The following is a 23756-nucleotide window of genomic DNA, read 5'->3' on the forward strand; positions in this document are numbered from 1 at the left end:
TGATTCCCTTTTCAGTTCCAAATTTGCACAGGATGATGATTTAATAATGCACCGCTTTCTACCAAAATACGCCATTAAAGCAATAATATTTATGTTGTGTGACAGAGAGCAATGATGAATAGCGAGTCGGACGGTTTATTAAATCCGAAACTCCTCGTTCTCGCGTTACACTGCAAACCACTAGAACATATCTCTTAATTCAATAAATTCAATCGCAAAGCTGAAACAGTGAGCCAAAACGAACGTTGGCTTACATTTGAGAAAAAAATAAAAAATGAAAAGACTTCCCATTTAATATGCCCCTTTACTAAACAAATGAGATTATCTGCCAGCACTTTACAGCACTACACAAGTGACTAGACGTTTTACAGCTTTCAACTCTCGAGGTGATTAAATAGAGAACAGCCCACAGACATGACTAGAGCCCCGTCGGAGTCGCAGTAGCTCAGCCGGCGCAGAGAGAATGCAAAGGGTTAAAGTCTGCTCCATAAACTCTTGCTTAAGAATCCCTTGGCAGCTCCACATGTAGCTTTAAATACTGATTTGACAGATCACGTTTTACTCTCAGGCTGCGAGAAAATAGCCAACCGCTGCGTGTGCTGCTGTGTAACGCCTGTATCAGAGCAACAAGTACATCCCGGAGCTTGCACACAAACGATGGGGACCAGACTGGGAATGCTTATTACTACCTTTATATTTGCGTCATGGGCGATATTAATCTCTGGGACAGAGCAACAGCTAAAATCAATGGAGCTGCCACTCAATTTTGAAGAGCCTGAATTGGACACTTGGATGGAAAAGGTACATTTACATTTTTACTACATATGCACGTTTACATGTTTACTGATGACTTTTTTTTATTAAGCACAAACTTTATAAATATGTTCAAAACAATGAACAACATTGTATTACTAAATATAAATATACAGCATTAGCTTATCTTTTAGTTATTACAATATAAGTGATTGGTCAGAAGTTGTGTTTGGGATCCTCAACAGTTATATTTGTATGCACATTTGCATGTAAATTTTAATTTTTTAATTTATTTTTTGCCATGTGCTTGGATTGTCAGCTACATGCATTCAGTCAGAAGAAATGCAGTCGTACAAAATTTGTGAATGTTTGTGTTTAAACAGAATATTCTGGTTTACAAAGCTGCATGCCACATCTGTAAAACTGTTTACTTTCTGCTGTACAGTGAAATCACTTCCTTGAGTCAGGATTTTCGAAACCAGACTTTGTATTGTGTTAAAATAAACACTATTGATTGGGAACAGGCTCTAATTTAAATTCAGTTCCAACAATGGGATCCAGCGTTTGGTTTGTGTGCTTGGTGGATTAAATGTGATTACTCAGCACTATAACACCAAGTTTCCTCAGGCTAAAGTGCTCCCACCCACCTAGTGGCTCCATGTGAACCCAGGGGTTAGGGCTCGAAGCAGTAACACACCTGTCTCTTAGAGTGTTCCAAGTCCTGACAGGCTATACAATCCAGGGTGACTGCCAAGGCATGCTGGAAAAGGGTTGTTCCGTTAAAAAAAAAAAAAACGACACTGTTAAATCAGAAAACAATTTGACTGACATTTTGTTGCATAGATTAAGTGCTGCTTGTGATCAATTCCATTGTTTTTTACATTTCCTAACAGATAGACACCGGCGTTCTCCTGGCTGCTGATGATCCGGATGACTTCAAACCTGAAGAAACGGATGCTTCTGGTAAAGTAGCAGCATCACTGATTACCTTGTGTATCAAACAACTGCATTATATTTCATGATCTGTTTCAGCAAAGTGGCCTTATTGACAAATAGCAGGTCTTTAAGACGGGAGTGAGCATGTGATCCTATTTCGCCACAGCAGCAGTGTAAATGAGTAACATATCCTTGTTTCATCATGTTACAGACCTTCCAACATGTCTGCTGTGTGTGTGTCTGACTGGATCGGTGTACTGTGAGGAAGTCGACCCCGATATGACATCGGTGCCGGCTCTTCCTAAAGAGACAGCCTATCTGTATGCCCGTTACAACAAGATAAAAAAGATTACCGCAAAAGACTTTGGGGATGTTGGTGCGTGTGTGGTGTTTTTTGCTTGTTTGTTGTTTTTTTTGCCCTATGTAGGAATGCATACTTCCTTTAATAATCTATCTAACTGTGAGGATTTCAGAGAAAAAAAAATGCCTAAAGGTGGGAAATTGTCCATATATCATAGAACCAGATGTCTTATACCACTGTCTTTCAGATGTGATAAAAGATCAAAGATACATGTTAGAAAGAAAGTAGTGCATGTGCCTATTCACTTATCTACTACTTCTCAAGAGGTTTCTTGTAATAATTAAGATTGTTTCAAGACATCACAAAGATATACAGTACCATTATTAGTACAGTATATTGAGTAACGTAGCAATTGCTAAATTCTTGTGCAATATATTTGTTTATTGGCCAGTTACACTGAAAAGAATAGATCTGACTGGAAACTTAATTTCGGAGATCGAGGACGGGGCCTTCATGAAGCTGACGTTGTTGGAGGAACTCTCCATCGCCGAGAACCGGCTTGTGAAGCTGCCAATGTTACCACCCAAGCTCATGTCCTTTAATGCCAATCACAACCGCCTCAAGACCAGAGGAGTAAAAGCCAACGCTTTCAAGGTACAGAGCCATGAATTGTGTAATGCCTAACACTGTTCCAGTGCAGCCTCTTGAAGAAGCAGACATGTGACATCTGTTTGAGGCACAGAGCATAAAAAACAGCTTGCTGAACAGTCAAGTCTGTGTTCATCTGATGTAAATACATTACTGCTCTTAATGAGACTGCTAAAAGGGAGCCAGGGACATTCGGGAGTTTAGCACTTTTTTTTGCTTTTAAATAAATGAGCACAGACTGTTTTTTTTTTTTTTAAGTCAAGTATTTGAATCTAAAGTCTGAGCAAGTGTTTGTGCTGAATCTTTCTTACAGAAATTAAGCAAACTCAGAAATCTATATCTTGCCCACAATGAGTTGGAGGCAGTTCCAGTAATTCCAGAGAGCGTGCGCACGTTTCACATTCAGGTATATGAATTTGTCATGGTATCATAAGAAAAATGCAGCACCTGCCTAGCTTACAATGTTCGTCTCCAGTTAATAATGTTAAGATTAATATATACTATTTCAAGTATACCATGTTGTTTATTAAGCGCATAACGACTATTCTGTTTTCTTTCATGTAGAACAACAACGTTACAACCGTTACTGCCGACACCTTCTGCAAAAGCAATGACACCTACTACATCCGGCCCAACATTAATGAGATCAGGATGGATGGAAACCCAGTGATCCTCGCAAAGGACCCCAACTACTTTATTTGTCTGCAGTCCTTGCCGATTGGACGGTACCACTGAAAAAACCCAGTAAAAAAAAAAAAAAAACAACCCTCCCCTTCCACCCACGACCACCATCACCCCACCCCTATCTTGTGCCTTGAACGAAAAGAACTATGGACAGAAAAATGTCTTATGTCCAGTTTGTCACCTTGCAAAAGCAGGGTACGTGAATTGTTGATTACTATGTTATGTAAGTACTGAAATTTCTCTTGAACTCTGTGGCTTAAATGTAATTGTTAAATGTAATTGTTAAATGTAATTTTATATTATATATATATATATATATATATATATATATATATATATATATATATATATATATATATATATATATATATATATATATATATATATACACACACACGCACACACACACACACACAATAACAATTCTGTTGAAAGCTGCATAGTAATTTATGGTTTCCATAAAAGCGGACACTTGCAGCATTTCAATATTATGTGAACTGTTTTCACTTGTACTGTTTAAGAAGTCAAGCCAAGCTCATTAGCATTCATTCCATACGTACATGCGTCTACAAGGATGTAGTCACTCTATCTTGATAGGACCAAACTATTTATGTGATTGCTACCTATGTGCAAATAATCAAGTAGGCTGTACAGTTATACATGATATTAAAATATTATGCTATACCTTTTCTTTTCATAGTTATTTTAATAAATCTCACTCCTTTTCTTTTTCTTAAGTATGCCTCCAGGCTGTCTTGGCATCACTCATTATTGCAAAAAAATGCCTTCCATGGGACAGAGAAAACCCAGTTCAAGTAATCATATAAACTGTAAAAGCAAACTGAGGTTGAGCACACAAAGAGATCTGGAAAATGTGGGTTAACATTATTCCATTCTGTTGGCCAATTTGGCAGCCGTCGCAGCACTGTGCTCCAAATAAATAATGGAATGGTTTCCATATTGCTTCTGCAACTTCACTTCCAATTTTTCATTGCCATCATGTCATGGAATTTTATTCCTATTTTGACACAAACCATACCCTTCTAGCGATCTCTTTTAGCATTAAGACAGCGAGATGAAATAGCCATTAGGCCTGGCAGAAGTTTGTTAAATTAGCAACATGATAAACTGTCTGAGAGAGAAAAAGTATATATTAAAGCCTCACAAGGGGATGATTGATGTTAAGCTGTTCTCCATATTCCAGAGAAATATTTGGTGTACTCGTCTTAAATTATCATTATTCATCCCAGTCGCAGAGAGGAATTGAGTCGAATAAACCCCTGAAGTTACTTTACTGTGTGGGAATCCAAACATCATCGACTGATCGAGTTTTCAATAACAGCTAAATAGATTTACTAAGCAGCAACACAGATTATTTTTATCCAGGTTTATTTTGTATTATTTGCACCATTTTGCATATTACTGAGATCCATCCAAGGTAAGATAAAGAGTCACACATGTCAAAAATATATTACCACTGTGTGTGCATGTGTGTGTGCATGTGTGTGTGTGTGTGTGTATTTATATCGAATGTATAAATATATTTATTTTAATTTTGTGAGGATCCTTGTACAAAAATAAGGTAAAATACACACTATATGGACAAAAGAATTGAGAAACCTGACTCTTCCACACATTTGAGTTTTCTCAAAATTGTTACCACAAATCTGGAGGCACACAGTTGTATAGGGTGGTTTTTGGATGTGGTCGCTTTCCATTTTTCCTTCACTTGAACTAAGAGAACAAACTCTGTTCCAGCATGACAATGCCCTTGTGCACAAAGCCAGCATGATGAAGATAGGGTTTGAATAGGCTTGAGTGAAAGATCTTGAGTGGCCTTCTATAGAGCTCTGAACATGAACTGGAACGCAGACTGCACCCCAGGCCTCCTCACCCTACAATCAGTACCTGACTTCACTAACACCCTTGTGCCTGAATAAACACAAATCTCCACAAACTGGTGCAGTGCAACATATTCCCAGACGGGTGAAGGTCATTAAATCTGCAAATGGGGACTAAATGGGGAATGGGATGCACATAAAGCACAAATGAATCTTGTGGTCATGTGTCCACCAACCTTTTTGTCTATTTTAATAAGGTTTATATACTGAACAAAATTATAAACGCAACACTTGCAACATCTGTGGCATTGTACTGTGTGATAAAACTGCACATTTTAGAGTGACCTTTTATTGTGGCCAGCCTAAAGCACACCTGAGCAATAATCATGCTGTCTAATGAGCATCTTGATCTGCCACACCTGTGAGGTGAATGGATTCTCTTGGCAAAGGAGAAGTGCTTGCTATTTGTGAACAATATTTAAAAGAAGGCCTTTAGTGTACATAGAAAAAGTCTTAAATCTTTGAGTTCAGCTCATGAAAAATGGGGGCAAAAACAAAAGGTGTTGTGTAGGTGTTATAATTTTGTTCAGTATATATTTGTATATTAATAAGTTAATAAGGAGTATCAAAATAAAATCTTAATAGTCCTTCATTATAGGTTATACTGCTTTATATCAAAGATTTTATTCGTCCCTAAACATATCACAATCTGGTCAATCAATTTATAGCTTATCAAAAATTTATCGCTGGTCAAAAATATGACTGGGTATAGTGTCAAAGTAGTCATGTACAGGAAACTTGGAAGTTGCCTTCACAAAATGTCTGCTGGACTAGCAGGTCTATCATAATATATTTCATAACAAATGGTTTACAAACGAACCATCAGAAAATGTATACCATCCACAGTCTTGGCAAAAATGACTTAAACACAGTATGTATGAGGCTTAAATATTAAGTCCATTGCTGAAAGGATTTCTGAATTTATCAAAGAAAGATTAAGTTCTTGTTCCTAGTCTGAAGCTCTGGAAAGCCTTAAAACTACCACCTCAGAGTTAATAAGTCGCCTCTGTAGTGTGGAAGCTCCAATGTTCTGGCCCATTTGTTTTCTAAACCCCCACCACCACCACCACCACCACAATATACACACCATAAAGCACAGAGAAGAGGTCTGGAAAAACTTGAGCCGTGTACAAAAAGGTATGGTCACATGACTTTTCCCAAGTTTTCCCCAGTGCCCAGAGTAGCATGCAGCACAGACAAACACAACTCCTGTTATTTGCATTAGCCACATCAGGGACCCTCTTTAAAAATTCCTGAACAAAAGCAGAGTTGCCTTGGGAAAACAAAATATGTTGTGAATGTGTTCTGGAAGTAATAGTGTACTTTTATTTTTTTCCTCCCAACTACAACAGCCTGCCTTTTTTTATGCACTTCAGGCAAGACAGTACAGTCCAGACAAAACAGAATACTTTCAAAAATTCTAGTTGGATCTTTTGCCTACAGCTCACTAGAGCTCACAGGAAATAGCAGTCCCCTAAATTTTTACAATGAATCTTTGAATATTTATCATAATCTCATAATGGGAAATATTATGTATATTTGTTCATATTGAAGAAGTTCTCAAAAGATGTTGAAGTATTAAATTGTACACTAGGTTTAAGCTTTCAGAATGGCGACTGCTGCAGAACGTGCCAGCATTCATCTGATTGATTGGGTTCTTGAATATGACTTTATGCAACAGTGCTCCTGGGCTTAAATTGATTCCTTACTGAATTTCTGGTTTTGAATAACATGCATAAGCAGAATGGCTTCAAGGCAGCTGCTTTCTGTTTAGGCGCAGCTCCAGAAAGAAAAAGACACTGCAGAGATCCTGGATTCCAGCTACCATATTTGTTCATATTCTGACTATGACTTTAACCATTTGCCCTATTTGCTATTAGCTAAAATCAGCTGACTAATAAAGCATAGTAGTATTTAAATGTTAATATATCCAGTACTCTACTGTATACCAGCAGGCAGAATTAGCTAAATGTGCTTTGAACATTATTAAACTTTAAAAAGCTCAACTAATCAAAAAAGAAAAAAAGAAAAAAAAAGAAAAAAGAAACAGGAGCCACTCTATTGAGGTTTTTCAACAATTTGTGTGACCTTCAGTAGACATACAGAGGGCATCATCCTGCCCTGACAGTTTAGAGTAAGAGACTGCTACAAAAATAGCTCTTCTTTTCCAGTCAATTTTAATTTGCCAAAAATCTGCAGATGGATTTTTTATTAAAGACTCTGGATATTAAAACACATGAATCAATGACTCAAAGTAAAACACTTCAATTGATTCCATCCAGCAATACTCCTGCCATCACAAAACTGCAGCACAGATTCCACATTTCTAGCATTTCCATAAATGTTGTAGACAAACTTCAAACCTAATAAACAACTTCTAAAATTCTCTACAAGTCTTCTGGAAAATGTTTTGATTGTGGCAGTGAAGAACCCAAATATGTTTTTGCATAGCCTCGAGCACTTCCAAACAACAACTGGAGGCTCCATATTCATATCGCAATAACCTGTGACCCATTGTTTTTTGCTTGTTGAATAGATTCAAGTTTGCCATTGTGCAGAGTACAAACACAGAGCCAAAGAAATGCAATAGACTGAGCATTTTTACCAAACAGTTATTAGTCACTTGTCAAACAATCAGACTTCATAGACTTTTGATTGAAAACTTTTTAAAAGTAATATGAGAGAAGAGTTAGGGGATATTTTCCCAAACATTTCCAAAATTGAGTTACTGCTAGGAATGTGCAAAACTAAATATTTTTTAAAAATTAAAACCTCAATGGATTGTTAAAGACTATTCCACTTGATGAATGATGTGCAATAACTGGAACATTTCTCAAGACAATAAATAGTTTAAAAGTCCTCATTTGAAATTTAGAAATATACTAAATAACCAAATGGTAGTAAAACTTTCATACACAGTGTAGGAGCCGTGTTGGCAGTGGTGGTGAAAATGAATATCGTTATGAATATTATTTTAAGGGGAATCAATTCAGCACCATAACAAATGGCAACAGTTTATGGCATAATGTCATGCAGCATATCTGATTATGACCATGATTCTTAGACAGGAACATTCAAAGTCCTGCCCCAGGAAAGTTAAGGTTACCAAACAAATGTTTACTGGCCAAACAGTCACATAGTTATTTATTAAATGCAAAGACATTATTTAGTTTCATCTCTAATATATTGTATTACACACAGAATATTTATGCCTATGTCCCCTTTGTTATCTGTAAAAACAGGGTTTTTGCAGGTTTTACCAAGTAAAATTTTAAAAACAATTTCTTAAGACCATTAAGAATAAAATGAATCAAACACACACACACACATACGTTGTAAGCAATTGGCCTTATCCAAGCCATAAATTCATATATTCAAGTCAAGTAGCGCTAAACTTAACATAAAATATGTTTTACGTCTGTGGTACAATCCATGAGAGATTTGTGCCAATAACAAAAAGCTGATTGGCTGTTGCATGTTGGTCTCGTTTGTTTTTGTAATACAGCAAAATATAATTGGACTAGCGAAAGAAAGAACTACAACACTCCTCGTTTATACTGTACAGGTCAGATTGGGTTAAACCAGCACTATACAGACACTAATTTGTTCTATGGTTCTCTATTCTCTCCTGGGCTTTTTCCGACTTGTTTACAGCTCTCGTCAAGAGAATTAGCTTTATTCAGTCATGTTAGTCAGTCATGGGTTAAATTAAAATCAATCTATTAGAAACTGACACTAATTTACTCAATGATGTTAAAATTGGTTGAATTATCACCATTTTCATTTACACAATTAGTGTTCTTTTCGTTTGTTCGAAGCTGTGGTTGTCATGAGGCCTGTCTTTGGTGGAATTAGCAAAAGAAATGAATGGCTAAGTCCAGCACTCTAAAACTACCACAACAGCAACCAGGGTTTATATTACGCCTCCACCAAAACAGGAATTATTCTGCAACCAACTGTATGTCCGAAACACTCTACTTACTACATAGAGCACTATATTGAGACGTTTGCCATTCTGTAGTCATGTCTGAAAACATGCCTCCCAATTTGGCAGATGTAACCTACAGGACAAAAATATTACACACCTGACTTTTCCAGCCATATGTAGTTCTTCCCCAAACCTTGTTGCTGAAGTGCACTCCAAAATCTAATGTACCATCATCCCTGAAAAGTGAAGCTTATTGCAACAGCAAATGGAGATGAACTGTGAAATGGGATGTTCGAATTGCAAATATTAATCTTATGCCCAGGTGTCCATATAGTGTAGCTATGTGCTTCTTGCAGAAACATGCAGTAGCAAGTAGTTTTGAAACTATTATGATTGAATTCTTCACTGACTGGTTAAGATTCACGGTATAACCCTCTTAACAGCCAATTTAAACAGCTGTGTTTAACGCCACACACCAATGTTTGTCCTGGTTCCTGCAGTGCACTGGGAAGACAGAACAGGAAGATGATCAGTAAATCTCCTTCTCATGACTCATGTTTCCATCTGAACAGACTTCCAATGTCTTCAGAGCGTCACAGGGTACTTTGGATGGGGAGCACAGCCTGGGCAGTTTCTCTGTGATTTTCCAGTATAGATGTGATTTTCCAGTATAGATGTGTGAATAGAACTAACAGGGATTGCACAAAACACACAGGGGGTCTACCACCAGCTTATTGAACCTATTTATTACAATAGTGCTCTGCTGCAGTGAATCATTTGAACTAGTTTTACTGACCAAATGTCGATAAAAAGAAATGCGCCTTTGCTTCATTTTCTTGATGTATTCACATTCAAGAGCTGCAGGCTTTGTAGATGCCCAGACGTCTAGCCATCACAATTTGGCCTTTGCCAAACTTGTCCATTTTTCCTGCTTTTGATAAAATGTTCTCTTGCCGCCTAATAAATCCCACCCACTAACAGGTGCCATGATGAAGAGATAATCAGTGTTATTCACTTCACCTGTCATAATGTTCTGCCTTCACGGTGTAAATGAAAGTTTTACATAGTTCATAATAACACGCTTTCGTTAATTTAAATCCTTCAATTATTTTATTTTTTTCTCCATTTCTCTCTGCGAGTTGGTCACCATTCAAATCTCACTCAACTCTCCCCTGTTGCAAAACAGCTTCTGAACCGAAGTAGACAGAGACACATGCACATTTTTATACTGCTGTTCATGCTGCGTTACAGGGCAGAAAGCATTGCGTGCCCTATTCCACATGCATGAGCACACAGACACCCATGATTGGCTTGTGTTGCTATGACTGGGTAGAATATACGGTCAATTTTTCTCCTTAGGCCCCACAGACAATGTCTATGGCACAGTCAGGATTTCAACTTGCAATCACTACAGAATAGAGCAAATGATCTGTCTGTTGTGTAACTTGTAAACCTTAAATCATGCTTTTGAATGGCCTCAATCTTTTCCCATAACACAATGCAGATCTGTAGTGTCTTCTATGGAGGAGATCACAAAGGGATGCCATTTTATTTAAATGGACAACAGAACCCAGTTCTCTGGCTGGTTGTTGTTTACTAGCTGATCGCTATGTGTGCAGTTAAAATCCCTAAGTGTCTGAAAGCAGTCTTTCTAAAATTCCCTTCCAGAAGCAGATCTGATTGAGCAGAAACCTGGCTTTACTTCTTTATGCATTACAGAAATGATTCGTTTCTCAAAGAAAAAATAAATCGAAAACCTTGTCTGAAACACACATTTTTAGATTTTAAACTACTATACCCCTGCACTTAAAAAGCACCTAAGGAAAGATTATTTCAAACCCTACAATTATTTCTTACCTTAAAGTGTTGGAATGTACAAGTTCGCTGCTTACATCTTTCTGAATATGACCTCAGGGTTCTGAAGAACAGGAAAAGGCTCCTTGACTCTTCAACACTAGAGGAGAAAAAAAAAAAAGACAGAGATAAAGCTGAACTATGCATATGCTTTTATTGATCAACAGACAAGGAGGGGGGAAATTATCTCCTAAAATGTTAGTGTTCAACATTTTAATATAATTTTATAAAAAAACCTCCGTACAACAAAGGCTAAGCCATGTAAGACAGCTAGTTGGTGGTCTTGTATTTGATCTACATGGCTCTTGCACCGCCAGCTCAAGTTGGCAAACCCTGAGTCATTTTGAGACTTTCATAGTTACGCTGAGCCTAGAGCTGTGTGGCACGGGACACAACTTTCCACAAAAGTGGAGACTCCAAGTCTGTGTTTAGAGAAATGCCATAAAGAACTGATGGAAAATTCTGCGTCTCTTAGGGATATGAAGTAAAGGCCAAGATAACGAAAGACAAACCTGAAAGAAAACATTTTTTCATCATAATAAAATACCACACAGGTGAAGCGGTTTTAGTTAATGCTCTCACATACATACATACATACATACAAACAAACATGTGAGTACACTTTTTGGACAAACGTTTCATCCCAGAGGTGTTCAATAGAGCTGAGGTCAGAACTCTAATGTAGGACACTCAAGATGTTCCACTCCATCTCAAGTAAAAATAGTTTAAAAATCATATATTGTGATTTCTGGATTTTATTTTTTTTAGATTATGTCTCTCACAGTGGACATGCACCTACGATGACAATTTCAGACCCCTCCATGATTTCTAAGTGGGAGAACTTGCAAAATAGCAGGGTGTTCAAATACTTATTTTCCTCACTGTGAATATATATATATATACAGTGAGGAAAATAAGTATTTGAACACCCTGCTATTTTGCAAGTTCTCCCACTTAGAAATCATGGAGGGGTCTAAAATTGTCATCGTAGGTGCATGTCCACTGTGAGAGACATAATCTAAAAATCATACAAATAAATAGTTTAAAAAAATCATACATTGTGTTTTCTGGATTTTTTATTATTTTTTTTTTGATTATGTCTCTCACAGTGGACATGCACCTACGATGACAATTTTAGACCCCTCCATGATTTCTAAGTGGGAGAACTTGCAAAATAGCAGGGTGTTCAAATACTTATTTTCCTCACTGTATATATATATATATATATATATATATATATATATATATATATATATATATATATATATATATATATATATATATATATATATATATATATAAATTCTAACAATTTATTTAATGCCATACACTTTTTTTTATAATGATTACATTTAATAATTGATTACATTGGCACAAATTAAATGTATTAAATACAATAAATGAAAACATTTTATTAAATAGTTTAAAAGACCCCATTTCAATAATTCAGATGTGTATATAAATGTGTTTTACATTTAATATAAAATTGTTTAAAGATATGTTTTAATTAACTGTTCTACTTATTTCAATATGCAAAATTTTCCGGATTTTCTCCCTTTAAGAGAAACTGTTGAAGCTGTGCATAAAACGCAAGAGAATCCGGATTCCCGACTGCTGTAAAAACGTTGGCAATGACAGGAAGTGGCAGGGATTCTGTGCATGCGCAAAACAAAATCGTGTTTCCGGTATGGAGTGAAGAGCCACAGTGACACTGCGCCCAAAGTGAGAGGTGGAAACTAAATGCACTTGTGGTCCACCTCCCAATATGTTCATAAGGTAACTCAGATTCAATTCGATACACGTGCACCGTACGGAAAGCCCTGTTTGGTACGAATACGTGTACACTTACACAATTAATAAATACTTAAATAAATACCGAATCCCAAATGCCACAAAAGAAGAGTTATTATCCAGAGATCGTGAAACTCTTTATTCATTAGCATTTGTGAGTTCACGGTTGTATAGGAGGGTATACATTACAGCATTTTCCTTTTTGTGTTACACTGCCACATGATGCAGCATAAGCAGCAGTTTGAAAAAGATGTGGTTGGGTGGCTCAGAGGAAGCCTTCACCCCTTCAGGGTTGTAGAAACCTGAAGGGTGAGGGAGAACTGGCCAAGACTAAATTAGGGAGAAAATCAGAGGAAAAAATAGCCATAGATTAATTCTTCTCCCCATAACAGAAAGAAGTCAGAAATATTTATATATCTAAATTCATAAACTAAAATTGACTGCTGTAGTTGCCAAAACAGTTTAAAATCAATGTATGCTGTTGCTTTTCCTTCTGACAGAAACTTGTACACTAACACAGTTGAAACAGTTTGAACGGATTGAAGGCTTGAGATGACAGACATGACACATACTGTACACTCCTTCAATGTGAATCTAGGATTAAATGTATGTCTGGGAAACTGAGGCAGGGATACAGAGCAGACAGAAAAGGTTAGGTTGAGAAATACTTGTCAAGTATAGTACGTTAGATGGAGGGATAATTTGAAAAGAGAGTGAATAGATGAATTGTGAGCCAATCAGGGGTGTTCGATTGAGAGATAGTGACTATTCTGAAGCTTATTGTGTAAAAAAATTAAAAATAATATAAAAAGGTCCAGAATAAAATAAATGCTTAACAGAAGTAAAGTTTTTTTTTTTGTCCTTTATGTTTTTCAATTCAGATTACAATAATTCTGGGTGTCCCTTGGGAGAAGCCAAGAGTCTGCTGGAGAGGAGTGCAAAACTTATGCAGAACAAATGGGTAATGGACTGCACCTGTTTCTCATTTACTCTGGTCTATATTTCTGTGTGGGAGTGTGATGGAATACAACCCATGGATAGATAGATAGATGTATGTAATTGAATCCCCAGGCTGCACACCTCAGAGTTACGTGTGTAATTTAATTAGCCTGTTGTGTTGTTTTTGCTTAGTTAATTTCTGCTTCTGGTTTTACTTTAAATATAAACTTTTAAATTCCACACCAACTTTTTTTCTGTACTAATAACAAAAAAGGTTTGTAGGTGTTTGGATTTAATGAGCTGATTAGAGTGAGACACCACAAGTCTCCAATAATAAACTTTTTCACAATATTAACATTTTCTGAGATACAAAATTTTGGGTTTCCATTAGCCATAAGCCATAATCATTCAAATTAAAAGAAATAAACAATTGAAATATATCAGTCTGTGTGTAATGAATCTATATAATATACAAAAAAGTTTCACTTTTTGTATTGAATTACTAACATAAATCAACATTTTAATGATATTCTAATTTATTGAGATGCACCTGTATAATTCAATTCCAAACTGTAGGTTTGTGTGTCTTTTGTTTTGTTTAGATTTGTTACTCATTTACTGACTTACATTAGATGAAGTATGATGCCCTGGTGCTGAAAAATGACAGCTTTGTGATATTGGGGCTTGGATTTTTTACTTTAATGGCCCCCCAAAAAAAAATAAATAATAATAATAATAATAATTATTATACATTTAATTTCAACACAGGAGCTTGTTTAGGCCATGTAAGGCCTTCCTGAGGTATTTTAACAGCATGCTGTTACATTTTGTTTGGTTTAGTTCATTGGCCAATGAGATAAAATTCATTCTTACATTTCAACCACTCCAGCTTGATTGATGGCGTGTAATTCCCCATTAAATGCTGTTTGATGGAGTTTCTGTTTTCAACAAATCTTTTGGAAATGACGTTTTTATAGTATCTTGAACAAATAGCCTGCGTCTTCTTTTGGATTTCAATATGCTGTAACTGCTGTGTAACACACACACTCGCATTTCACAGTCGGTTAGCTTAATCATATCAAGATTTGACCAGCTAATAGTAGATACTTATTCACTAATATAATAGTTATTCCTTTACTTTGAGTCATATTACTAACCATATGAATAAGCATAACTAGCCAACTCATGGGCAACAGAATTGGTGAAAAAGCACATTCTATTACCAGTTATGTTAACAGACAGTTAGCTAACTTAGCTACAGATTCTAGCCACCAATCAACACATACTGATATAATTAACCAGAGGTGATTATTAAAAAAATATAAAAGTAATATTGTATTTTTTTTCACAGTTCTTACTTCACCGTTTTCAAATAAGGTAGTCAAAGTCATCAACAGCAATGAAGGAAGGTAGAGCAGGTTAAGAATGGGTGTACACGGAATTAGGGCTGAAACGATTCCTTGAATACTCGAGTAATTCGAATACAAAAAAATTAAGAGTTTAGTCAATTTAACTACACATGGAGCATTGCGTTTCCCCATGGATAATTATTACTTATGCACCACCCGCTAAACTCTGGAGTGCTCTGGAAAGGTAAACATGGGAGACGCTGTAGAATAAAAAGCATTGGAAAAACTGGGAGAAAACAGCGAGGAGAAAAAATGAGGACAAAAAATATTCATTTATCAAAAAAACCCAAAAAGGGTTCATTTTTAGAGACTCGTCTTATTCTCTCTTGTATATTTAGTTTAGCTCTACGTCTTAAATGTACTCGATTAATCGTTGGAATAATCAGTAGAAAACTCGATTACTAAAATAATCAATATCCTACTTGGAATTATACAAATTCAACTATCAGTTCTTTAAATGTACATCAGAATTGTATTTGTTTTATGTGACCAGAGTTTTGATTTTGTTTGTATTTAACCTCTGCACATATTGTCTATATTGTCTGAGTAGTTGCATTTTTCTTACTTATCTTGCTTATACTTTATGAACTTTTGTTCATATGAAAAATGGCAAATTCAATGTACATTATCTGATAATGTGATGTCATTATACACTGAAGATACATTTTATTTCAATTCAATGCTCTAAACCAAGGTCTGCAAGGTATGTTAGAACCAGGTTTTAACGGTATTTTTCACCTGATTTGACATAAAAAGCAATACACAATTATACACCATTAATCATAGAGCATGGGGCAATGTGGTTCCTGCCCCAATGTGCCTCTATTGCTGGTCTACAGCAGCAATTTCCAACCTTTTGTACACCATGAACCAATTTTGTTTGGAAAATCTTCTTTCGTTTAGAAAATGAGGAGCTCTACAAGCTATCTTTTTCCCTTTTGCTCCATTATCACTTGATCTTTTCTTATATCTTTTAATAAAAAAAACTTTCAAGGGATGTGTAATTACGAGCTGTTACAAGCCCTAAAAGATTTTTTTACACACGCTGTGTGTAGTATTGGCTCGTAAAAGACAAATCGCTGAATAAATAAGTGTTATATCTATAGACATACAGTATTCATGACCCGGTAGCAAATCTTCCAAGGCCTGACACTCGGTCATGACCTGTTGTTTGGGGACCTCTGCCTCACAACACTAAAGAGTTAGTGATGCTGCAGTTCCCAGTTTTGAACAGCAGGTGCAATGGGAATTACAGCTAAATGGGGCAGTAAGCATGGTGCACCATGAGTGCGCAACATCAAGAATGTAAAGCAAATCAAAGGAACCTCGCCATTTTTGCTCCGCCTGCCTCAAAAAGGAGATGCTAAAATCTGATATTTTAAGCAATGTCACTATTTATAAATACACTGAAATGATATAACTGCAAAGTTAAATTTTAAAACAAGAGTTAAGGTGAATATATATTAAATGGCATTTGTGTACTGGCTAGCTAGACATTACAGCAATCATTTGTAGCTCACACACATTGCATGCCACATGTTCACATTCAAATAACTTAAATAACTGAAATAATTATCGCATGCTGAAATTATTAAACTAATCACTTCAGCTCTCTGAAAATCGAAAATCCAAATTTTAATCACTCATAAGTCTGTGATCCCGACTGTTTTCAGAAACTGCTTTTACTCAACCTAACATGGAAAATAATAATTTTAAAACAGCCTTTCTTGAGACGTAACAAAAAAAAAAAAAAAAAAAAACCCGTCTGCACAGACGTATGTGCAAATCGATGTCTGAAGGATTTTTCCACATCCAAGTGCCAGGACAGAATCTCAGACCAGACAATATGATCCAGATGTGCATCCACAGACCATGAAGTTGGTCACAGTTAAGAGTCAAAGTTTTTGTTTTTATTCGTGTCTCAACAGGTTAATAATACGAAAATGATCAGTGTAATAATGGAAAAGTTCAGCAAGAGTTATAAAAAAAAAAAAAAAAAAAAAAAAATTTGCCATATATCAGTTATTCCATTAAATCAGCTGATAAAATCTACTGGCAGTGATTTACTGTTTTCAGACACGTACAAAACCTCTTTTTTTTTTGGCTTTGACGATCTTAGTTTTTACGTGATGCACCCTGAATTAGCACCAGACCTGTTTTTACAGACAATAATCACAAGGAATCGAAGTGTAGAGCTGTTAAACGAGCCAACGAGACAAGATTTCGACCAACTGTTAACAAGCGGAAGGTACATGTATAAAAATCATGTACAACATGAAATAAGTATTAATAATCAAGAAGGCACTGCAGGACCGAGGACCTCGAATGTAAGTTTATAGTTGCTATAACGAGAGTGATAACAGGAACTAACTTGTCTCATGCAGGTTCTACAACATTAATTATAACTGTATTTATAAGCGGTTACATTGCGTGATGGTTCATTAATAAATGAAAAATCTATAATTTTCTGTTATCACATCACCCTGTTGTGGATTATTGATTGTGGAATTCTAAAAAATGTATACCCTGAATATCCTTATCGTATAGTTTGTTACAGAAACAATAGTTTTTTTCTGTTAAGAAGCGAATAAACAGTGCAATGTGTCCTGGTTGTGTTTAACCCAATATGGCAGACAATTTCAATGCCTGGGCAATTAGAAATGTGAAGCAGGCTAATGGTGAGGCAATCTGGATAAACACGGATAAACTAAACAACACTAAATGGGTAAACAGGACACGCACTACAGCCGAACACTAATCAACGCTGGAAGATAAAGACTTGGAATCGTCTCAGACTCAATCCTGCAGCGAGATTGGTAAAGTATATCTGGCAGTCCAAAGGGACTTATGTAATTATTAGCAGTGCGATTGCAAACAGATGAGTGTCATTTGTAATCAGGTGATTATGAGCAGGGCTAGATGCTTAAGTGGAGGTTGTATGATGAGGTTGCAGGCTGAGGATTATGGGAGTTGTGGTCTGCAATTTTATAGGGATGTAAATCATTCTAAAAAGATCTAGCCTATAAACAAACACTGCTGTTATAAAGTATCTCAAGATGCTTTGAATGGAATATCTGTTAGATAGATAACTGGTATAAATGCCTTAGTCATATTCATTAGATCCTGGCTCTCCAAAACTCCAGGGAGTCCTGGTGGGTACCAGCATTCTGTTTCACTATTACCACGATGATGATCAACTTGGTCAACAAAATATTATGAGGGACCCTTAGGACTTAGTGGAAAAGAGGAAAGCTGGCGATGAATGCTTAACTCATGCAAAATATACATATTTATTATTCCCACTTTTATTGTGCAGTTTCAAAGAATTCCTGCAACAATACTTGTTTTGTTTTTTTTAACTGTTGAATGTAAAAGTAATGTATTGCAGTGTAAGGGATAGGACTATGTAAGACTTTGGGCTCATTGTTAGTTGGAAAATTCTCTCTGAAGTGTGCCTATGGCTGAAAACCATACAATAAAACACTTAAAACTGCACTGGGCAAACAGAATTGTCTGATTAAACAATTCAACACTCTCAAGGAATCTTTAGATTCACACAGGTTTGTTAGATTTCAGTTGAGTCACCTGTCTGACTCAACTGTGTGAGCAACAAAATCAATAATACAAGGTGGTATCAAAAAGAGTCTAGCTCCGTTTAGGAGAAAGTGCTTTATTTATCTGCGTTTACACCACTATCACCTTAAAAAAGGTCCTCTTGCACAGCATTAGTGTTCTTAGCATTCATGCAACTTCTGAAATGTGTCATGAAAGTCTTCTATTCAAAGCGCGTCCAGCACCTTCTATGATTCGTGCTGGACCTCCGCAATGGTGTCAAAATGGCGACCTTTGCGCTGGATCTTTGAGAAGAGTGTGAAGTCCGCAAGAGCCAAATCTGGTCTGACCGCACGTGGTTGGAACAGCAGACGTGGTGAAGCAGTTACACAGCTCCTCAAGTAAACATGTCTTTTGGCTGATTTATAAAAGTCGGTGCTTCCTGTGACTGTGTGTTCAGCCACGTGCTGAAAATCTGTTGCCGTGTTACAAAACTAGTCTCGAAACTTTTTGATACCACAGTGTAACTGTTGATTATGCTGATTTTAACAGTAAATGGTATAATAGCACTTTGTAGTTAGTTCACCTGCAATTACACTTTTCTAACACTAGTAGTAAATACACACATACATGTGCATTGTTTGTGCACAAAAATATTTGTTGATCAATCAATTGTGAACCCCCTGCAAGCAGCAATAGTGACAAACTACAAGAAACTTGAGAATGCTTGCTAGTGTAGAGTAGACGCAATGTGAGCATCCCATAGAAGAAGCCTAGCGCTTTATATCTTGCAGTAAACAGAGATTGAACCCACCTTGACAGAAATCCACACAAGTCTTTAAACTCGGCTCCATCTGATATAATGTTAAGGTCAGTCACCTTTTTTAGGGTGGTTTCACCATCCTGCAAAAAACAACGCCATTTATTAAAAGGTACAGTTCTTCATATGGTCTGGCTTAGCAATAATTGGATAGTTTATTTTCCAAGCTAAGCATTCTTTCACAGTTTCCAATACACACGATTATAAACAGAGAGCTAAAGGTGGGAAAGAGCAAAAACTTCTGCTGGAAAATGTAATGTTAAATTGATAAAATCGGTGATCACTTATTAGGATGCATTTAATAAGCATTATGTTAAGCAGCAACAAAGACAACAATAACAATAGGTAATAATACAAATATATTCTGGTCATTAAAGTGTGATGTACATTGCGTGTATTAACTTGTTAATTCATCTACCTCCAACTACAACTTCATGTAGATGGCCTTGTAATGACAGGTTTAAGAAATGCAACACGATGAAATATTCACCAAACTTCCTTAGTCTACATCTACAAAACATTATTTACAAAACACTAAATTTGTTATAAATTTAGAGACCTTTTATAAATTATTTAACATGGTCCATTATTAATACATAATCTGTACCCAACGAGACACCCCTTAATGTAGATGGTGGTGTTGAACTGCCCTCTAGTGCTGAGAAAATGTATTCCACACAAGATATGGAGCCTGAAGTTCTTACCTAGCCATAATTTTGTACCATATCCACTGTAAGAAAGAAAGAACCCTTTAAATGATATCAACTATTAAACAATGTGCTGAGAAAATGTCCCCCTTTATACCACTAGAGCATTTGTGATGTGCTTTTGTATATGACACGGCAAACCGTGTTCGCAGGCAGTGATTTCCATTACAAAACAATACCTGTTTTAATACAGTGCCACTGGAAGGCCTGAAGATCACAAGCATTCTTGATTTTTCACCCTCATTCCTTGTGCAGAGATTTCTATAAATTCTCCAAATCTTTTGATGATATTATGTACTATAGATGATGAGACATTAAGTCTTCGCAATTTGATGTTGAGAAACATTATTATGAAATTTGTAGATGCAGTTTTTCCAGCTATGAAGAGGATGAAGATTGGAAAGTCAGTAGGACCAGTAGAAGTGTGGAGATGTTTAGGAGAGATGGCAGTGAAGTTTTTAACAAGATTGTTTGCAGATGATATTGTGATTGGTGGTGAGAGTAGGGAGCAGGTTGAGAAGAGTCTGGAGAGGTGGAGGTACACGCTGGAGAGAAGGGGAATGAAAGTCAGTAGGAGTAAGACAGAGAACATGTGTGTGAATGAGAGGGAGTGCAGTGGAGTGGTGCGGTTGCAGGGAGAAGAGGTGGAGGAGTTCTGGTATCTGGAATCAACAGTGCAAAGTAATGGAGAGTGTGTTAGAGAAGTGAAGAAAAGAGTGCAGGCAGGGTCGAGTGGGTGGAGAAGAGTGACAGCAGGAGTGATTTGATGAGTATCTGATGGAAGAGTATCTGCGAGAGTGAAAGGGAAAGTTTATAGGACTGCGGTGAGACCTGCGATGTTGTATGGTTTAGAAACAGTGGCATTAAGTAAAAGACAGGAGGTGGACAGGAGGTGGAGCTGAAGGTAGCAGAACTGAAGTTGTTGAGGTCTCATTGGGGGTGATGAGGATGGACAGGATTAGAAGTTTATTAAAGGGGCAGATTCAAGATCTATAAAGATTTAAATAATAAATATATTTTGCGTCTAAAATAAAATCTCCTTACCTGAATCTCCGTCAGTACAAACTCAACTTGGAATGAAAGGAGCCAACAACGACCACTAAGTCTGTACTGCTGTACGGTTTTTGTGCTGCCTGAAAAAAATTAAAACAGAAAAATGAAAAATTTTGAAATGATCCATTATAACAAATCAGCAATGGGTGATCCGATCTTCCCAAGTGATCAGACTTGTAACGGTTTCATGTGCAGACTGTTATGTGTAACATACCAGTGTAATTAAATCGTGATGTATTTTATTATAAGCGACGCAGAATTACGGTATGTGGATATACAGTGTGGGATTTTCAAAAAGCATATACTGGTGTGATCACACTTCTAATACCCTTCGCTCTTGTTCCACTGGGAAGCGTTTACACTAGTTTCTCGGGTTTGGCTGTGGGGATTTTACACTCATTCTGCCATCAAAGCATTAGTGAGTGAGTGAGGATTTCTAGGGTTCAGCTGATGTTCTCAGATCATCCCAAAAGTGGTCAGTGGGGTTAAGATCAGGACTCTGTGGAGGACACTTGAAGTCTCTACAGCAACTTTGGTAAGCCAAAGAAGATTTATTTCTTCATACTGCCTCTCCAGGTTTTTCATTGTTCTAGGGGACACAAAACCTTGAGGATGGTTCCACATAAGTTACTGAGCAACTCCAGAACCATAAGGATGGATTTGGACTGTAATGAATATACAGTCTGATACTATGTGCACCAGGGCATTGTCATGATGAATAAGATAAGGCCTCTTATTTTCAATTAAGGAGAATTTGCACTACAGCAAACAAAGCTGTTTTAGAAAAATATAGGCTTTTAAACAACTGTGTGGCAGCAGTTGTTTAAAAAAGCATGTGTGTGATAATCAGTTGTCCACATACTTTTGCCAACATATTATACGCATTATAAAAAATATCAAGTTCGACGATGCGAAAGGTTTTCTGAACCCACGACATGCATTTACACTTCAGACAGAGATTTTGGGACGAAACGTTTATCCTACACTCTTACTTTTCTCCACTGTCTTGATCCAGCACTCGGAAAGGAAGATGCCACTGATGTCTGTCTGTCTCCTGTGGTCCACCTCCAGATCACTGATTTCTGTCACGAGTTTCGAAACATCTTCATTTGTCACTTCGTCTTCGTTTTCTTTACGGATGGAGATGGTCTTTCTAAAAAAAAAAATAATAATAATTAAAGCACGTTTGTCCATCATAAATTTCGTTATAACGGTATGTAAAGCTGAGGCATCAGTTGGCAATGACAGTGCAGCTCAGAGAGATGGATCGTTGACATGTTTATTGCTACTTACAGGATGTTTTGCAGGGTTTCCCCTCCGTGTTGTCTGAAAATAGCTCGTAAACACTCGTCCCTCTCGATCTCACATGCCACAGTCTCCTGCTGGAGGAGTTTTATTTCTTCTTCATACTGCTGCTCCAGGATGTCCATTGTTCTAGGGGACACAACACCTTGAGGATGGTTCCACATGAACAGCCTGGAGGTTTATGAGCAACTCCAGAAGTATGAGAAAACAATCTGATACAATGCCTTTGCACTGAGTTCTGCATTTAAACACCATCACTGAACAGTAAACCTCAACAATAATTACACTATAATGAATGGACTTTTGGTGCCACCCAGAAGATGAAAGGTTCTCTTTTGTGTTTGGTTCCTCTCAAGGTTTCTTCCTCTTAACATCTCAGGGAGTTTCTCCTTGACACAGTCACAACTAGTTTGCCCCTTAGAGATAAATTTAAAGGCACTATAACATATAAAGTCATATTTTATAAACTATTTTTATCTGTAAAGCTGCTTTGGGACAACGTCCATTAACTTCAATAAGAGTTGTAGTTGACATTGGTTTAAGGTTTGTAATTATTTCTCTAGTTTTGCATGTTCATTCTAAAATTCTTAAATTTGTGTTTTATAGAAATATGTTAAATGTATTAATTGTATAAAATTATACTCAGTTGTATTTAATGTCATTTTAAACGTTTGTTATACTTGTTCAGTGTATAATACACACACCAGAACAGAAGCCAAAACATTCCCACTTTCTCTTTTAAAAAGTACTTAGTTAGCGACAAAATATTTCCGGATATTATTAACATAAATAAGCTCATTTAACATGCTGATATTATTTTATTTTCCATTGTTTTGTGAACTTACTTCCCAGGAGTGAGTCTGGTTACTAACTGAACGCCTCTCGAGCTCTACTTTGCCTCCACTATGGTTACATCTCAAATTGTTCCATAAGTAATATACAGTGTACTACACGGGGCGTAAAAGGCGCTGTGTTCATTCTCTAAATAGTCTACCTACAAAGAAAGCAAACTGCAAATTGAAACGGGCCCCAATGTCAAATCGCTACAAATCGCGCCAACGTTGACTGAACCAATCGCGTGAACCGTATCCGCTTAATGAAATCACGTTGTTATATTTTTTTAATCACAATGTTTTTTTTTACTTATACAAAGTATAATTAAACCAGCAAATTGT

At 36.6% G+C, this 23756-nt stretch overlaps 2 protein-coding genes across 3 annotated transcripts in view; one reads left to right on the top strand and one right to left on the bottom strand.

The window, feature by feature from the left end:
- Window positions 1–23548, bottom strand: part of cenpp (centromere protein P) — an 89580-nt gene extending 66032 nt beyond the window's left edge. Inside the window, exons 1-6 of one of the 2 annotated variants that reach the window (XM_083534569.1) lie at window positions 23427–23548; window positions 22570–22710; window positions 22269–22429; window positions 21268–21356; window positions 19511–19599; window positions 11009–11105 (exon numbers count right to left, since the gene is read on the bottom strand). In XM_083534569.1, coding sequence (XP_083390695.1) covers window positions 11009–11105; window positions 19511–19599; window positions 21268–21356; window positions 22269–22429; window positions 22570–22706 — 573 coding nt within the window. In that variant the 5' untranslated portion in view covers window positions 22707–22710; window positions 23427–23548. Of the gene's footprint in view, window positions 1–11008; window positions 11106–19510; window positions 19600–21267; window positions 21357–22268; window positions 22430–22569; window positions 22753–23426 lie in introns of both variants that reach the window. The other variant, XM_083534568.1, reaches the window with a different exon arrangement.
- On the top strand, window positions 407–4006 carry ogna (osteoglycin, paralog a). Its single transcript, XM_083534573.1, has 6 exons — window positions 407–801; window positions 1647–1716; window positions 1901–2065; window positions 2442–2644; window positions 2952–3044; window positions 3203–4006. The coding sequence occupies exons 1-6, from the start codon at window positions 658–660 to the stop codon at window positions 3371–3373; spliced, it is 846 nt and encodes a 281-aa protein (XP_083390699.1). The 5' UTR covers window positions 407–657; the 3' UTR covers window positions 3374–4006.
- Window positions 23549–23756: the final 208 nt, after the last annotated feature.

The sequence above is a fragment of the Silurus aristotelis genome, assembly GCF_946808225.1.
Source record: "Silurus aristotelis genome assembly, chromosome: 28".
Lineage (NCBI taxonomy): Eukaryota > Metazoa > Chordata > Actinopteri > Siluriformes > Siluridae > Silurus > Silurus aristotelis.

Bases quoted from the DNA above. Each gene is read 5' to 3' on its own strand.
- ogna (XM_083534573.1), top strand. From the start codon at position 658: ATGGGGACCAGACTGGGAATGCTTATTACTACCTTTATATTTGCGTCA. The intron at 802-1,646 runs GTACATTTACAT...ATTTCCTAACAG, and splicing joins TGGACACTTGGATGGAAAAG to ATAGACACCGGCGTTCTCCT. The intron at 2,066-2,441 runs GTGCGTGTGTGG...TTTATTGGCCAG, and splicing joins AAAAGACTTTGGGGATGTTG to TTACACTGAAAAGAATAGAT.